The 16,180-nt window shown below is 44.2% G+C and overlaps 1 protein-coding gene across 2 annotated transcripts; it reads right to left on the reverse strand.

Annotated features, from left to right (window-relative positions):
- Positions 1–609: 609 nt before the first annotated feature.
- On the reverse strand, positions 610–11,341 carry actr5 (actin related protein 5). 2 transcript variants are annotated; one of them, XM_023990739.2, is made up of 9 exons: positions 10,924–11,341; positions 10,519–10,757; positions 6,082–6,251; positions 5,734–5,951; positions 5,405–5,542; positions 5,145–5,243; positions 4,864–5,003; positions 4,587–4,719; positions 610–2,561 (listed from the first exon to the last, which is right to left on the reverse strand). In XM_023990739.2, the coding sequence occupies exons 1-9, from the start codon at positions 11,305–11,307 to the stop codon at positions 2,268–2,270; spliced, it is 1,815 nt and encodes a 604-aa protein (XP_023846507.1). In that variant the 5' UTR covers positions 11,308–11,341; the 3' UTR covers positions 610–2,267. The 2 variants fall into 2 exon arrangements, with proteins under 2 accessions (XP_023846507.1, XP_023846508.1); XM_023990740.2 differs by having other exon boundaries at positions 2,338–2,561; positions 4,649–4,719.
- Between the last annotated feature and the right edge of the window lie 4,839 nt (positions 11,342–16,180).

The following is a 16,180-nucleotide window of genomic DNA, read 5'->3' on the forward strand; positions in this document are numbered from 1 at the left end:
AGAAAATATTCATACCCCTTTACTTTGTCCTTATTTTGTTGTGTTATTGCCTAAATTCAAAATGGATTCAGTTGAGATTTTTGCCTCTGGCATACATACAATACCAAATGTCAAAGTGAAATAGTTTGACATTTTTATTAATTCAGAAAAAAATGTACAGCTGAAATGTCTTGATTCAGTAAGTATTCAACCCCTTTTTTTATGACAAGCCTAAATACATTCAGGAGTAAAGATTTGCACGTCACCTAATAAGTTGCATGGACTCACTGTGTGCAATAGGATTTTTTTAATGACTACCTCATCTCTGTACCCCACACATTCAATTATCTGTAAGGTCCCTCAGTTGAGCAGTGAATTTCAAACACAGATTCAACCACAAAGACCAGGGAGGTTTTCCAATATCTCCCAAAGAAAGGCACCTATTGGTAGATGGGTAAAAAAAAAGAGAAGCTGACATTGAATATCCATTTGAGCATGATGAAGTTAATAAATTACAATTTGGATGGTGTACTAATACGCCCAGCCACTACAAAGATACAGGCATCCATACCTAACTCACTTGCTGGAGAGGAAGGAAACAGCTCAGTGATTTCACCAAGAGGCCTATGGTGACTTTAAAACAGTTAAAGTTTAATGGCTATGAAAGGAGAAAACTGAGGATGAATCAACAACATTGTAGTTACACCACACTACTAACCTTATTGACAAGAGTGAAAAGAAGGAAGCCTGTACAGAAATAATAATATTCCAAAACATGCATCCTGTTTGCAACAATGCACTAAAGTAATACTGCAAAGAATGTGGCAAAGCAATTCACTTTTTGTCCTGAATACAAGGTTTTATGTTGGGGGCAAATCTAATAACACATTACTGAGCACCACTCAACATAATTTCAAGCAGAGTAGTGGCTGCATCATGTTATGGGTATGCATGTAATCATGAAGGACTGGGAAGTTTTTCAGGATAAAAAAGACACGGAATGGAGCTAAGAATAGGCAAAATCCTAGAGGAAAACCTGGTTCAGTCTGCCTTCCACCAGACACTGGGAGATGAATTCACCTCTCAGCAGGACAATAACTTAAAACACAAGGCCACATATAAACTGGAGTTGCTAACCAAGAAAACAGGGAATGTTCCTGAGTGGCCAAGTTACAGTTTTGACTTAAATCTACTTTAAAATCTATGGCAAGACCTGAAACTGGTTGTCTAGCAATGATTCAACAATCAATTTGACAAAGCTTGAAGAATTTTGAAAAGAATAATGTGCAAATGTTGCACAATCCAGGTGTGGAAAGCTCTTAAAGACTTACCCAGAAAGACTCACAGCTGTAATCGCTGGCAAAGGTGCTTCTACAAAGTATTGACTCAGCGCTGTGAATACTTATGTAAATTAGATATCTGTATTTCATTCAATACATTTGCAAACATTTCTAAAAACACGTTTTCACTTTGTCATTATGGAGTATTGTGTGTAGTTGGGTGAGAAAAAAAGAAAGAATTAATACATTTTAAATTCAGGCTAACACAACAATGTGGAATAAGTCAAGGGGTATGAATACTTTCTGAAGGCACTGTATATCTAACAGGACACAGTGTGGCAATACTACAATAGAGATCCAACTATGTGTATCTCTATAACAAAACATCTGTAAAAAGGGGATGTTCCTACATCCTAGTAATGCGGCCAATGGTGCTTTACAAGCTGCTGAAGAGCTTGTATTGGCTGAGCATTCAGTTGTTTGGTCAAAGGTGTGGGAAAAAATCTACTGTACTGTAGACTAATACCACCCTGTGGCATAATGGTGTACTGCAGTAATACTCATGTGGATATGGATTTCTCTCTTCTAGATACAGCATACAACAAAGAGAAACTTGACAGTCTTACACAAAACATTGTCGCTATACAAAAAGTATGTTTTTATTACAATATTTGACCGCAAATGCCAGCTTGTGGTATCTAGATGTTTGGTTGACAACATATCCTTGACTGAATCTTAAACATAGCTTGATTGCATTATAAAAACTCCACAGGTAAAAACCCAAATCATTTATGTGATGAAGTATAAAAAGGACTAACACAACCAAACAGCCCAATGCCTTCAGACCGGTCTAAAGTTGTAACCATTCAACATGAGTGGTCCATTGGTCCATCATCATCTGTGCTAATTTGAAATCCCAAAATGCACAGCACCATGATATATACAGTGAGATGCACCCACCTAGTTTTGCGCTTTCCCATACGTGCTCATGAGAGAAAGTGGAGGAGTTCAAGTTTGGGTCGGTGCCAAGGTGACGGTTGATGGAGAGGCTGAAACACTGTCGGGGGAAGCTGCTGTCATCGTGGTAATGGGCACTAACAGAGGTTCAGCAAGGCGCGGGACTGGTTTGGCGATCTTCATGGGGATGAAGACGTTGGAGGCACAGTGCTCGCTCAGATACTCACCGCCCTTCTCCTCGTAGTCCTGCCGGCTGATCCAGCCCTCCCCACCAGGGGGGTGCTCCAAGGCCCAGTCCCGAGCCCCGTACCAGGCATCCACTGCAGGCCGCGACGCCATCATCACCTGGAGAGCAGAGTCAAAACATGCATTCAGAAAGTATTCAGACCACTTCAGTTTTTCCACATTTTGTTACGTTACAACCTTATCCTAAAATGTATTAAAAATATTTTTTTCAATGGCGCAGGGCTCCCGAGTGGCGCAGGGGTCTAAGGCACTGCCTCTCAGTGCTAGAGGCATCACTACAGGCCCTGGTTCGATTCCAGGCTGTATCACAACCGGACGTGATTGGGAGTCCCATAGGGCGGCGCACAATTGGCCCAGCGTCCGGGTTTGGCCGGTGTAGGCCGTCATTGTAAATAAGAATTTGTTCTTAGCTGACTTGCCGAGTTAAATAAAGGTTAAATAAAAATAAAAAATAAAATAAAGAAATCGACCAACCTTAATGACAAAGCGAAAACGAGAATTTTAAATTTGCAAATGTATAAAAAATAAAAAACAGAAATACCTTATTTACTTAAGTATCCAGACCCTTTGCTATGAGACTCAAAATTGAGGTCTCATTGATCATTGATCACCCTTGAGATGTTTCTACAACTTAATTGGAGTCCACCTGGGGCAAATTCAATTGGTTGGACATCATTTGAAAAGGTACACACCTGTCTATATAAGGTCCCACAGTTGACAGTGCATGTCAGAGCAAAAAACTAAGCCATGACGTTGAAGGAATTGTCCGTAGAGCTCCGAGACAGGATTGTGTCGAGGCACAGATCTGGGGAAGGGTACCAAAACATTTCTGCAGCATTGAAGGTCCCAAAGAACACAGCGACCTCCATCATTCTTAAAATGGAAGAAGTTTGGAACCACCAAGACTCTTCCTAGAGCTGGCCACCCAGCCAAACTGAGCAATCGGGGGAGAAGGGCCTTTGTCAGGAAGGTGACCAAGAACCCCATGGTCACTCTGGCAGAGCTCCAGAGTTTCTCTGTGGAGATGGGTGAACCTTCCAGAAGGACAACCATCTCTGCAGCACTCCACCAATCAGGCCTTTATGGTAGAGTTGGCAGACGGAAGCCACTCCTCAGTAAAAGGCACATGACAGCCCGCATGGAGTTTGCCAAAAGGCACCTAAAGGACTCCCAGACCATGAGAAACAAGATTCTCTGGTCTGATGAAACCAAGATTGAACTCTTTGGCCTGAATGCCAAGTGTCACGTCTGGAGTAAACCTGGCACCATCCCTACGGTGAAGCATGGTGGTGGCAGCATCATGCTGTGGGGATGTTTTTCAGCAGCGGGGACTGGGAGACTAGTCAGGATCGAGGGAAAGATGAACGGAGCAAAGTACAGGGAGATCCTTGATGAAAACCTGCTTCAGAGCGCTCAGGACCTCAGACTGGGGCAAAGGTTCACCTGCCTACAGGACAAGGACCCTAAGCACGCAGCCAATACAATGCAGGAGTGGCTTCGGGACAAGTCTCTGAATGTCCTTGAGTGGCACAGCCAGAGCCCGGACTTGAACCCGATCGAACATCTCTGGAGAGACCTGAAAATAGCTTTGCAACGACGCTCCCCATCCAACCTGACAGAGCTTGAGTGGATCTGCAGAGAAGAATGTGAGACACTCCCCAAATACAGGTGTGCCAAGCTTGTAGCGTTATACCAAAGAAGACTCGAGGCTGTAATCGCTGCCAAAGGTGCTTCAACAAAGCACAGAGTAAAGCATCTGATTACTTATGTAAATGTGATATTTCTAAAAACCTGCTTTTGCTTTGTCATTATGGGGTATTGTGTGTAGATTGATGAGGGGATTGTTATTTTTTTTAATCCATTTTAGAATAAAGCAGTAACGTAACAAAGTGGAAAAAGTCAAGGGGTCTGAATACTTTCCGAATGTACTGTAAGTTGTAATATGGTTCTCTCCTTATCACCATATTGTTTAAATTAAGACTTGTACAAGTCACTGAGTATTTATACTGCTGGTATAGAATACTCTTGCCCTACCTTTGTCTCAACATGAACCAATATAAGTTGCATGACACAACGCTGTCCTTAGGAGCAGTAAATTACCACATACACAGACGTTTAATGTACCTGGAAGTGCGACTGGAAGGGCCTCATGGCCAGCAGCTCTCTCTCTATCCTCTCCTTCATACCTGGATACTGTAGGTTCCCTCCCGTCAGGAACACATTACGGGCCAGTGCCTCCTGCTGCTCAGGAGTATACCTGCACACAGTCAAGTCATGCAAACTATGATCAACCTCTTCAGCTACTATGTTAATCATGTTCTAGTTATTGTGGCCATCTGCGTGTTGTTTTTATTAAATGTACAATCAAACAGGTATAGCGAGGAAACGTGCAGTAGATTACCTGGCTAAGACATACTGCAGAGTCTCCATCATGCCCATCTGGTCTTCTCCTATCAGCGACGGCTGGAAGAGGATCTCTGAGACTCGCAGGCGCTCCGTACCCACAAACAGCTGATGGTACTCTGCCATGTTAAACACCGGCTGTGGCGAGAGGAGGTTGTCAACAGGGCTAGTGGAGCCTCCATCACAAGAGGTTTAATCACAATCTATATTTCGTTCTGTATGAATGTGGTTCAGACTGTTGTGTTTATACCATTAAAATAGTAGAGAATATTGCTTTACCTGCACAGGCTTTTCTGTCTCTGTGTTTTCCTCGCTGAAGTCTGGATCCATCTCTGTCACCCCGTCCCCTTCGTCCATTGGCTGCTCCATTTCTGAGGCCTGACAGAGAGAGATTTCTTACTTGTCAATTAGTTTAACGCCAACATTATTCCCAACACTGTGATACGTTGCCATAGTCTAGGCTGTTTTGAAAGAACTGTTTTGTTGGACATTGTTGTCATCCTAATTCAATGCTATCGTTTGCTAGCCCCTATGATCACCTGTAAGAGCCGCTGCCTGCCCTGCTCCACCACCAGGCTCAGCTTGTTGATGTAGGACTGCAGCTCCTCAGCAGAGTCCATGTTCAGCTGTACCAGGTTCTTATGGAACTGCTCCAGGTAGCCGTCCTCCAACAGCTCCTACGCACATGACCAAGCACACACACACACACACACACACGGTTTACCTCAATGGATACGACTGGTGGTTAAAATGTCAAGGAAAGCTTTAACGCTTAGGTCTATAAGTGAAATGTGGTGGTTTAGGGGAGAAAAGGGGTAGCGGTTAAGGTTCATAGTTGACCAAGTCGATAAAAGGTAATGGTTCTTGCCTGCACTGTCAGTAGTTTATCCAACCGCTCTTGGTCCTGCTGTAGCTTCTCCTCCCTGCGCCGGGCGTTGATCTCCTGTAGCCTGCGCAGCTGCTGGGTGCGTCTCTCCTGCCTCTCCTCCACACTCACCACGCCGCCCAGCCCCTTGGCAGAGAAGGGCAGCTGCATGCGGTGCACCTCCTGCTCATAGAACTCTACACTGCGCCACTTTTCCAGCTCTGAGAGACACCGAGAGAGAGAGAGAGAGAGAGAGAGAGAGAGAGTCAGGAAATGAATCACATAAAGTAAGGCACCACAATTACTGTTTCATATAATCGCACTACATCTCTGGCCTCATGGCAGGCAGACCTTGGTGGTAGTCTGTGGCTGTGTAGCTGTGTTCGTGGAGCAGCTCCTCCATGCGGCTGAGGGTGACGGCCGCCAGGTGACCAGGGTACTTCAGCTGGAGCAGACGCTGAAGATACGAGGCCGCCTGGCTCCCGCCCACGTTCACACGCTTACAGTTGCCTGCATCCAGCCTGGGGAAACAGCAGAGGAAAGAATGTTACAAGGTGTGTGGCATGTGTTAAAATGGCACGTAGGGGCCTGAGCATTGGAGCAAACAGAGCAGCTGCACCCCCACTTTCAAAATAGGGATGCAAACTTGTGTTTTTGCACCTTCACTTTGTTTTACCAGAAAGTGATCATGATCCATTTGGTAATTTGTCATTTTCAAATGATTGGTAATGTTTTGAGCAAGTCTGTATTAAAATAGATACATCCATCTAATATATGATATAATAATTAACAGACCGCATTCCCCCCTCCCCATCACCACAAGATGAATGGTTTTGCTCACTGGAAAGTCTTGCTTCAGTCCCGCCCCGCTATTTTGGTTCAGTGCAGTTAGAAAGCACTAGTTGCACCATTTTTCATCTGAAAAATACATGTTTTCTCTATTTTGTTGTGCTGTTGTTACATTTGCATCGTTGTTTCATGTCCTGTGGTGTTGTTACATATCATTTGAGCTGCGTGCACCACCAGCAAACTCATTGCATCATTTCACTTTTCCTGTACGAACCATGATGAGCACGGCATGTTGAGATTAGGTGTCTCTGTAGCACAGACTCTGACTCGGAGTAGCCTTCCATCAGCCTACCAAATGTTGCACATTAGCAGAAAACTGCATGTCCGGTAGCTCGTGGACTGTCAATGAGTAGCTTGCAAGTAGATAATGAGAAATCATCAGTAAGCCTAATATTACATGATTAAATCTGTGAAATAATTTAACTCCCCAAGCTGTTTGCAGGCGTTTAACACCATTCTGCATTTTTACCATATATTTTCCCAACTTCAAATATATATATACAAGACTATTATAAATTAAATGAAACTGTTCCACGAAAATGTGCATATAAAAATCAGAACTGGCATGTACATCGGTAGAAATGGTCAGATAAATTGGCTCTAGGTCACGGACAGCCCTAATGGAAACCGAGGTGTCAACACTTGGTAATGACAGGCAGCTGTGAAGAATTCATTTTCCACCTCGGCAAATGTGTTCAGTCAGCACAGAAGAAGCATGCTACACCCAAGGAAAGCTCAACTAATCCAACTGTCATTAGAGGGGGATCTTACAAGAAGATTTTGGAGTCAATGATCAATTACTCAGGAAGTTCAACAGATCGTCAAGGAGGCTGCAACTCTTCTGAAAAGGTAAGAAACGATTTAGCTGGTAGATTTTGTTAAAAGACACCACTGGTATAAAGCCAGTGGTGTCATTCTCAGCAAAACCCTAGGGTAAGTAATGGCAAAATGACTTATTTAGCCAGCCTTTATTTTCATTGCCAAAACCAACCTTGCGTCGTGTATCGTGGTGCCGATAGAGTGCCAACCTGTCACTTCTTGGTCAAAAGCACTCAATGGTCTCGGCATTGGAACTTTTCTGTTTATTGTGGTATAGGGTGATCTAAGCAGAATTCAATATAATTATAATGCATAGGCATGTTTCATTGTAGAAATAGATAACCGTAGAAATAGAATGTAAGCTTTCGTGGTAGCCTATTGCTTTTCGTGGTTGTAGATGGAACTGTGCGTATTGGAAACGTGTTTGTGGTAGGCCGGCATTGCTTAATTGATTGAGTGGGTGGGGGTGAATTTGATCCACAGAAGTGTATTGTGCCGTATCGTAACATGTTGCTGAACTCATGAGCTGCATCCATGTTTGAAATAGGCCTACAGGTCTATGTGTTTGGCAAGACAGCTGTACATGACTGCGTCTCACTGTAGTAGGCTGTAGACTATGTTTTGGTTATTTGCATATGCCTTTTGTTTACTGCGTTTTTTTGTTTACTGTTAAAGTAACTAGTCTAAATATAGATTGTATTATGCCTTTATCGATCTGATATTTGGTTTATAGGCCTATAGTAGGCCTACCCCTGTTCTGTTCACATTCATTTGTTTGCATTTGCAGTTGTGTCGGTAATCCAAGCCAAACTGCTATTCAGTTTTTTTGTTTTGCAAGAGTTACTAGGTTTCTACTTTCAGCATTTAGCTTGCATTATTTTGGTGAGACAGCTGTGTTTGGCTGCATTCACATAGGCTGTTTGTAATAGGTGAATTACCCTATCTGGTAGCCCATATTAATTTCCAAAATGGCCTTTCTTTAGTGTGTAGGGCGCTGATACAGCGTAGCGGAGATGGGCTACAGATTTGGCAGCAACCTGTCACTTCAAAAGCTCACAATGTTCTCGGAATTTGAACTTGATGTTTATTGTGGTATAGCGTGATATAAGCAGAATTCAATATAATTCCAATGCAAGAAACCCCAAAAAATGTCCCCCCTCACCGATTTCAACTGCACCCTTAATCACTTTATCCTGGCGCTGGGTCTGTCTGCTTGGCTTGGTAAGTAATATCGACTGGTAATATACTCTGTTTCACGGAAATATGGCTCTCTCGGGATATGCTATCTGAGTCGGTACAGCCACCGGGATTCTTTGTGCGTCGCGTCGACAAAAATAAATATCTCTCCGGGAAGAAAGGCGGGGGTTTATGTTTCATGATTAACGACTCATGGTGTAATTGTAACAACATAGAGAAACTCAAGTCCTTTTGTTCACCTGACCTATAATTCCTTTATACAAACTGGAAACCATATATCCTGAGGCTGCATTTATTGTAGCTGGGGATTTTAACAAAGCAAGCTTAAGAACAAGGCTGCCTAAATTCTACCAGCATATTGATTGCAGTACTCACGGTGGTAATACACTCGACCACTGCTACTCTAACTTCTGCGATGCATACAAGGCCCTCCACGCCCTCCCTCAGCAAATCTGACCCCGACTCCATTTTCTCCTCCCTTCCTATAGCCAGAAACTCAAACAGGATATACATGTGACAAGGACTATTCAACGCTGGTCTGACCAATCGGAATCCACACGCGGACTGGGACATGTTCTGGGTAACCTCATTGAATAATATCGATTTAAACGCTGATTCGGTGAGTGAGTTTATAAGGAAGTACATTGGAGATGTTGTACCCAGTGTGACTATTAAAACCTACCCTAACCAGAAACTGTGGATAGATGGCGGCATCTGCACAAAACTGAAAGCGTGAACCACCGCATTCAACACCATAGTACCCTCCAAGCTCATCATTAAGCTTGAGGCCCTGGGTCTCAACCCTACCCTGTGCAACTGGGTCCTGGACTTCCTGACGGGCCGCCCCCAGGTGGTGAAGGTAGGAAACAACATCTCCACTTTGCTTGATTACCAACAACGACGAGACAGCCTATTGGGAGGTGAGGGCACTCGGAGTGTGCTGTCAGGAAAACAACCTCTCACTCAAAGTCAACAAAACAAAAGGAGATGATTGTGGACTTCAGGAAACAGCAGAGTGAGCACCCCCTATCCACATCGACGGGACAGCAGTGGAGAAGGTGGAAAGTTTTAAGTGTCTCGGCGTACACATCACGGACAAACTGAAATGGTCCACCCACATAGACAGTGTGGTGAAAGCGCAACAGCGCCTCTTCAACCTCAGGAGGCTGAAGAAATTTGGCTTGTCACCTAAAACCCTCACCAACTTTTACAGATGCACAATTGAGAGCATCCTGTTGGCCTGCATCACGGCCTGGTATGGCAACTGCACCGCCCATAACCGCAGGGCTCTCCAGAGGGTGGTGAGGTCTGCACAACGCATCACCGGTGGCAAACTACCTGCCCTCCAGGACACCTACAGCACCCGTGGCACAGGAAGGCCAAAAAGATCATCAAGGACAACAACCACTGAGCCACTGCCTGTTCACCTCGCTACCATCCAGAAGGCGAGGTCAGTACAGGTGCATCAAAGCTGGGAAAGAGAAACTGAAAAATAGTTTCTATCTCAAGGCCATCAGACTGTTAAACAGCCATCACTAACACAGTGAGGATGCTGCCTACATACAGACTTGAAATCATTGGCCACTTTAATAAATGGATCACTAGTCACTTTAATAATGCCGCTTTAATAATGTTTACATATCTTACATTACTCATCTCATATGTACATGCTGTATTTTACACCATCTTGCCTATGCAGCTCGGTCATTGCTCATCCATATATTTATATGTATATATTCTTATTCCATTCCTTTACTTAGATTTGTGTGTATTAGGTAGTTGTTGTGGAATTGTTACATTACTTGTTAGATATTGCTGCACTGTCGGAACTAGAAGCACAAGCATTTAGCTAAACTCGCAATAACATCTGCTAACCATGTGTATGTGACCAATAAAATGTGATTTGCTGTATAGTGGTTTTACCTTCCATTGATAACGGGTAGGATGTGAGAGCAGTGGTAGCCAGAGGAGAGGACAATGCCGGTGTGTAGGGGTGTGAGATTGCTGAGAGCATTGTTGTAGTAGAGGCTGTACAGGCAGTCTACGCCATAGGACACATGAGGAACTCTGTAGCACTCAAAGAGCAGCTCTGACATCATCTGGCGACTGTGCAGCGGGTTGCAGGGCGCCTCTGTGAGCACTATAGGATGTTCAACACTGCCCTAAAGAGGGGAGAGAACGGAGAGAAACCACATCAGATGTGCTTGAAGGACCAACTATCTAGTTAATTACCTTTGTCAGTAAGTTATATTCAAGACTGAGAAGGCAGAACGGTCTAAACAGGACAAGCAACATAGGAAATTGTGCAACATAACTTGAACACCTTACCTCAGTCACAACTCCGAGGTGGCTGAATATGTAATCGAACATCAGTTCCTGTATCTCGAAGTTTACAACCACATTTCGGTCAAACTGGCTTTTCAGGAGCCATCGCACCGGCTCGAGGTTAGAAATGTCATTGCCGATTTGGGTTTCACTTCGCGCTGCCCCTCTGCTCCTCGCCGCCACGGACTTGAACAGAAGCCGCGGTGCGCCTAGTTCGTCCCCTTTGCATGCCCAACCGGCCCTTGTTTGAAAAGAGCCGTTATCTATTATTATCGGAACTGGTGATGGTTGTAAGCATTCGCCAGAAATCTCGAAAATCGGATCGGGAGAGGATTTGTAGTCTTGAAAAGAAAATATTTTGCATGTTGTGTCTGTTTTGGAAGTCATTTTGAAAGGGTGTTACTACAAAATGCGCCCGACTAGAAAGCTTGTACTAGAAACCAAGAGTTCCGCGTAGCTCTCGTTACGTCTTGACAACGTAACAATTATTAAAGGGGCAGTCAGAAGTTGGTACATACATTATTTGACTTATAAATTAATTGTACCAATTGATTCTTAAAGAATATAACTTATACACGCCTCATGCGCTTAGTTTAACTGCTGTACCCCATCAGAACCCAAAATATAAGCTTGTTTTACTCAAAACATGGTTAAACTATACTTTGATATCATGGATGGTAAGTCCATGCATCCATAGCCCTGTCTATGAATTTGAGAGTGATTACATTTCTCCAGCCCCATCCCTCAGCTTTCTACTGAAACAGTGGCAGGGTAACCTGTTGTTATTGTTTAAACTGCTGATTGGCCCTTCAATTGTAAAATATGTATATATTACATCCTCTATTATAGTAGATCCCCTAACAACTATTGTTATATTACTATTTAATGATCAATTGTGAAGTCTACTTCCTGATATTTTTATTTCGTTTTTTATATGGATGGCTTAATTTATCTACAGCAGACCTTTTTTTTTGCCTCTATCTACGGAACAGGTTAATGTGAGTACAGCCTGTGTGTGATAACCAATTATGTATATAACCTTGGATTACTGATGCTATTTATTTGCCATTGAGAGGCTTTGAAACCAACAGTCGGCCATATTGGCACTCCCCAGTCGGCGCAGTCCTCCATAGGAATGAATGGAATTCTACAGTATTTCAATTAAATGTTTCAATACATGTATTTAAGTATCTTATGTATCTTGTAGTGGGAACAGTAACATTAGCAATCTCAAAAAATTATACTGTGGCACAGTGGTCTAAGGCACTGCATCGCAGTGCTAGCTGTGTCACTAGAGATCCTGGTTCAAGTCCAGGCTCTGTCTCAGCCAGCCGTGACCGGGAGACGCATGGGGCGGCGAACAATTGGTCCAACGTCGTTCGGGTTAGGGGAGGGTTTGGCTGGCAGGGATGTCCGTGTCCCATCGCGCCCTAGCGACTCCTGTGGGCGGCCGGGCGCAATGCACACGGACACAGTCGCCAGGTGTACGGTGTTTCCTTCAACACATTGGTGCGGCTGGCTTCCGGGTTATATGGGCATTGTTTCAAGAAGCAGTGCGGCTTGGCTAGGCTGTGTTTCGGAGGACGCACGGCTCTCGACCTTTGCAGCGATGAAACAAAGTTGTAGCGATGAAACAAGACTGTAACTACCAATTGGATACCACGAAATTGGGGACAAAACGGGGTAAAAAAATAAATAATAATCAATTATACTTTAAGGAAAATGTTTTTATATAGATATATATTTTAGCTCACATAATAGAATTTTATATAACTTCAAAGTATGCATTAGGTGTCTGTCATAGAATACATGTGGCAAAAACGAATGTAGACATTAATAAATGCATTTCTATAGCTTCCAAAATATTTTTTACAATTGATATATTTATTTTTTGACTTTTATTTAACCAGGTAGGCTAGTTGAGAACAAGTTTTAATTTACAACTGCAACCTGGCCAAGATAAAGCAAAGCAGTTCGACACATACAACAACACAGAGTTACACATGGAATAAACAAACATACAGTCAATAATACAGTAGAAAAAAATGTATATATACAGTGTGTGCAAATGAGGTAAGATAAGGGAGGTAGGGCAATAAAATAGGCCATAGTGGCGAGGTAATTACGATATAGCAATTAAACACTGGAGTGATAGATGTGCAGAAGACGAATGGGCAAAAAGAGATACTGGGGTGCAAAGGAGCAAAATAAATATATACAGTATGAGGATGAGGTAGTTGGATGGGCTAGTTGGATGGGCAGCATAGAACTGGAAGGAAAGGCGACCAAAGTAGTAATTGGCTTTGGGGGTGACCAGTGAAATATACTTGCTGGAGCGCGTGCTGCGGGTGGGTGCTGCTATGGTGACCAGTGAACTGAGATAAAGCGGGGCTTTACCTAGCAGAGACTTGTAGATGACCTGGAGCCAGTGGGTTTGGCGATGAATATGAAGCGAGGGCCAGCCAACGAGAGCGTACAGGTCTCAGTGGTGGGTAGTATATGGGGCTTTGGTGACAAAACGTATGGCACTGTGATAGACTGCATCCAATTTGCTGAGTAGAGTGTTAAAGGCTATTTTGTAAATGACATCGCCGAAGTCGAGGATCGATAGGATGGTCAGTTTTACGAGGGTATGTTTGGCAGCGTGAGTGAAGGATGCTTTGTTGCGAAATAGGAAGCAGATTCTAGATTTAATTTTGGATTGGAGATGTTTAATATGAGTCTGGAAGGAGAGTTTACAGTCTAACCAGACACCTAGGTATTTGTAGTTGTCCACATATTCTAGGTCAGAACCGTCCAGAGTAGTGATGCTGGACGAGAATTGAACCCTTTGACACCCCCATAGACTGCCAGAGGTCCGGACAACAGGCCCTCCGATTTGACACACTGAACTCTATCAGAGAAGTAGTTGGTGAACCAGGCGAGGCAGTCATTTGAGAAACCAAGGCTGTTGAGTCTGCCGATAAGAATGTGGTGATTGACAGAGTCGAAAGCCTTGGCCAGGTCGCTGAATACAGCTGCACAGTATTGTCTCTTATCGATGGCAGTTATGATATCGTTTAGAACCTTGAGCGTGGCTGAGGTGCACCCATGACCAGCTCGGAAGCCAGATTGCATATCGGAGTAGGTACGGTGATGGCGTAGCAGTCGGATGTGTCTTTGTCCTGTCTGTCCCGTGTAAATAGTATTCGTATTTTTCGTATACATTTCGTATATATTTTAATTTCACTTTCCATCTAGGAACTGAATATACATTCCTACATTCCGCCTCACCCAATGTGGTACGGACCTGCTATTTTTTTTTATACTTTAGAACCGTAACCCCAATCAGAAGCTAGCCAGATAACTAGCTAGTAGTCAGTTAGCCACTGCTGCGGTCTTCYCCCTRAACTCGGACACAGCRAGCTTCAATACCYGGCCAATACCTGCCAGTCTGCAAGCGCGATATCAACCCAGAGCATATAGGACTGCTTTTTCTCTACCACATCACCGGATTCCTGACGCAAGCTCTGGACAATTACACCCGTATTATCACAGCTGCATAGCTGCAACCGAGTGGCTACTACTGGCTAACACCTCTGTCCCGAAGCAAGCACCAGTTCCTAGCCTTGAGCTAGCCTCGAGCTAGGCCCATCTGCGGCTAGCGCGAAAGTAGTCTACCAGCGAATTCTTGGGCTACAATACCTCTTTTGCCAATTGGACTGGACCTTTTTTTGCCGACACAGAGCCCTGCAATCCATCACAACTGGTCTAAATCAGCTACAAGCTATTTAGCCATTTTTTTGCTGCTGCTAGTAGCTTTTACCTTCTGCACAGACACCAGCCCTGTTATAGCCTGGATATTACTCACCAATTTACCAGCATCGGACTGTCCTCTCGACAACAGCCGGATTCCTGCGTAATCCCTGAGCCACTACTTCTGATCCTCACAGCTAGCTTGCAGCTAGCGCAGTTAGCGCCACTGCCACGAAGCTAGCACCATTAGCAAACACAATTCTACAATTCACAACCTCTCTTTCGCCATTCGGCTTGGATTCTCTGGATTCTCTGTCGACACGACCACGTCTGAGCAGACCCCTCCGTCTGAGCAGACCACCCCCGGGCTACTAACTTTAAACGCCGCGTGCTAGCTTAGTGGAGGCCTCCTGCTCCATCTACGGCTGCCCCTGGACACTATGATCACTTGGCTACATAGCTGATGCATGCTTGACTGTCCATTAATTCACGGTACCCATTCTGTTTATTTGTGTTTTATCTGTCGGCTCTGTGCTTTAACTCAGGATCTGTGTGTAGTTAATCCGACCCTCTCTGCCTAGTCGTCGCCATTTTTACCTGTTGTTGCTGGTTAGACTAGCACCCTGTTATTGCTGCTGTTATCTTACCTGTTTTTTTTAGCTAGCTCTCCAATCAAGACCTGCAATCACTTTATGCCTTATTGTATGTCTCTCTCAAATATCAATATGCCTTGCATACTGTTGTTCAGGCTAGTTTTCATTATCATTGTTTGGTTTGCAATGGACCCTGTAGTTCCACTCTCCGTACCTCTGATACCCCTTTGTCCACCCCCCACACATGCGGTGACCTCACCCATTGAGACCAGCATGTCCAGAGATACAACTCTCTTATCATCACCCAGTGCCTGGGCTTGCCTCCGCTGTACCCGCGCCCCTCCATACCCCTGTTCTGCACATTATGCCCAGAATCTATTCTACCACGCCCATAAATCTGCTCCTTTAATTCTTTGTCCCAACGCCTAGGCGACCAGTTTTGATAGCCTTTAGCCGCACCTCATCCTACTACTCCTCTGTTCCTCGGTGATGTGGAGGTAAACCCAGGCCCTGCATGTCCCCAGTCACCCTCATTTGTTGACTTCTGTGATCGAAAAAGCCTTGGCCTCATGCATGTCAACATCAGAAGCCTCCTCCCTAAGTTTGCCTTACTCGCCGCTTTAGCACACTCTGCCAATCCTGATGTCCTTGCGTGTCCGAATCCTGGCTTAGGAAGGCCACCAAAAATTCTGAGATTTCCATACCCAACTATCACACTTTCCGTCAAGATAGAACTGCAAAGGGGGAGGAGTTGTAAATCTACTGCAGAGATAGCCTGCAAAGTTCTGTCATACTTTCCAGGTCTATGCCCAAACAGTTCGAACTTCTAATTTTAAAAATTAATCTCTCCAGAAATAAGTCTCTCACTGTTGCCGCCTGCTACCGACCCCCTCAGCTCCCAGCTGTGCCCTGGACACCATCTGTGAATTGAT

The sequence above is a fragment of the Salvelinus sp. IW2-2015 genome, linkage group LG7 (assembly GCF_002910315.2).
Source record: "Salvelinus sp. IW2-2015 linkage group LG7, ASM291031v2, whole genome shotgun sequence".
Lineage (NCBI taxonomy): Eukaryota > Metazoa > Chordata > Actinopteri > Salmoniformes > Salmonidae > Salvelinus > Salvelinus sp. IW2-2015.

Bases quoted from the DNA above. Each gene is read 5' to 3' on its own strand.
- actr5 (XM_023990739.2), bottom strand. From the start codon at position 11,307: ATGACTTCCAAAACAGACACAACATGCAAAATATTTTCTTTTCAAGAC. The intron at 4,720-4,863 runs GTAATCTACTGC...GACTGTGTGCAG, and splicing joins CTGCAGTATGTCTTAGCCAG to GTATACTCCTGAGCAGCAGG. The intron at 2,562-4,586 runs GTACATTAAACG...TCTGCTCTCCAG, and splicing joins CCTTCCAGTCGCACTTCCAG to GTGATGATGGCGTCGCGGCC.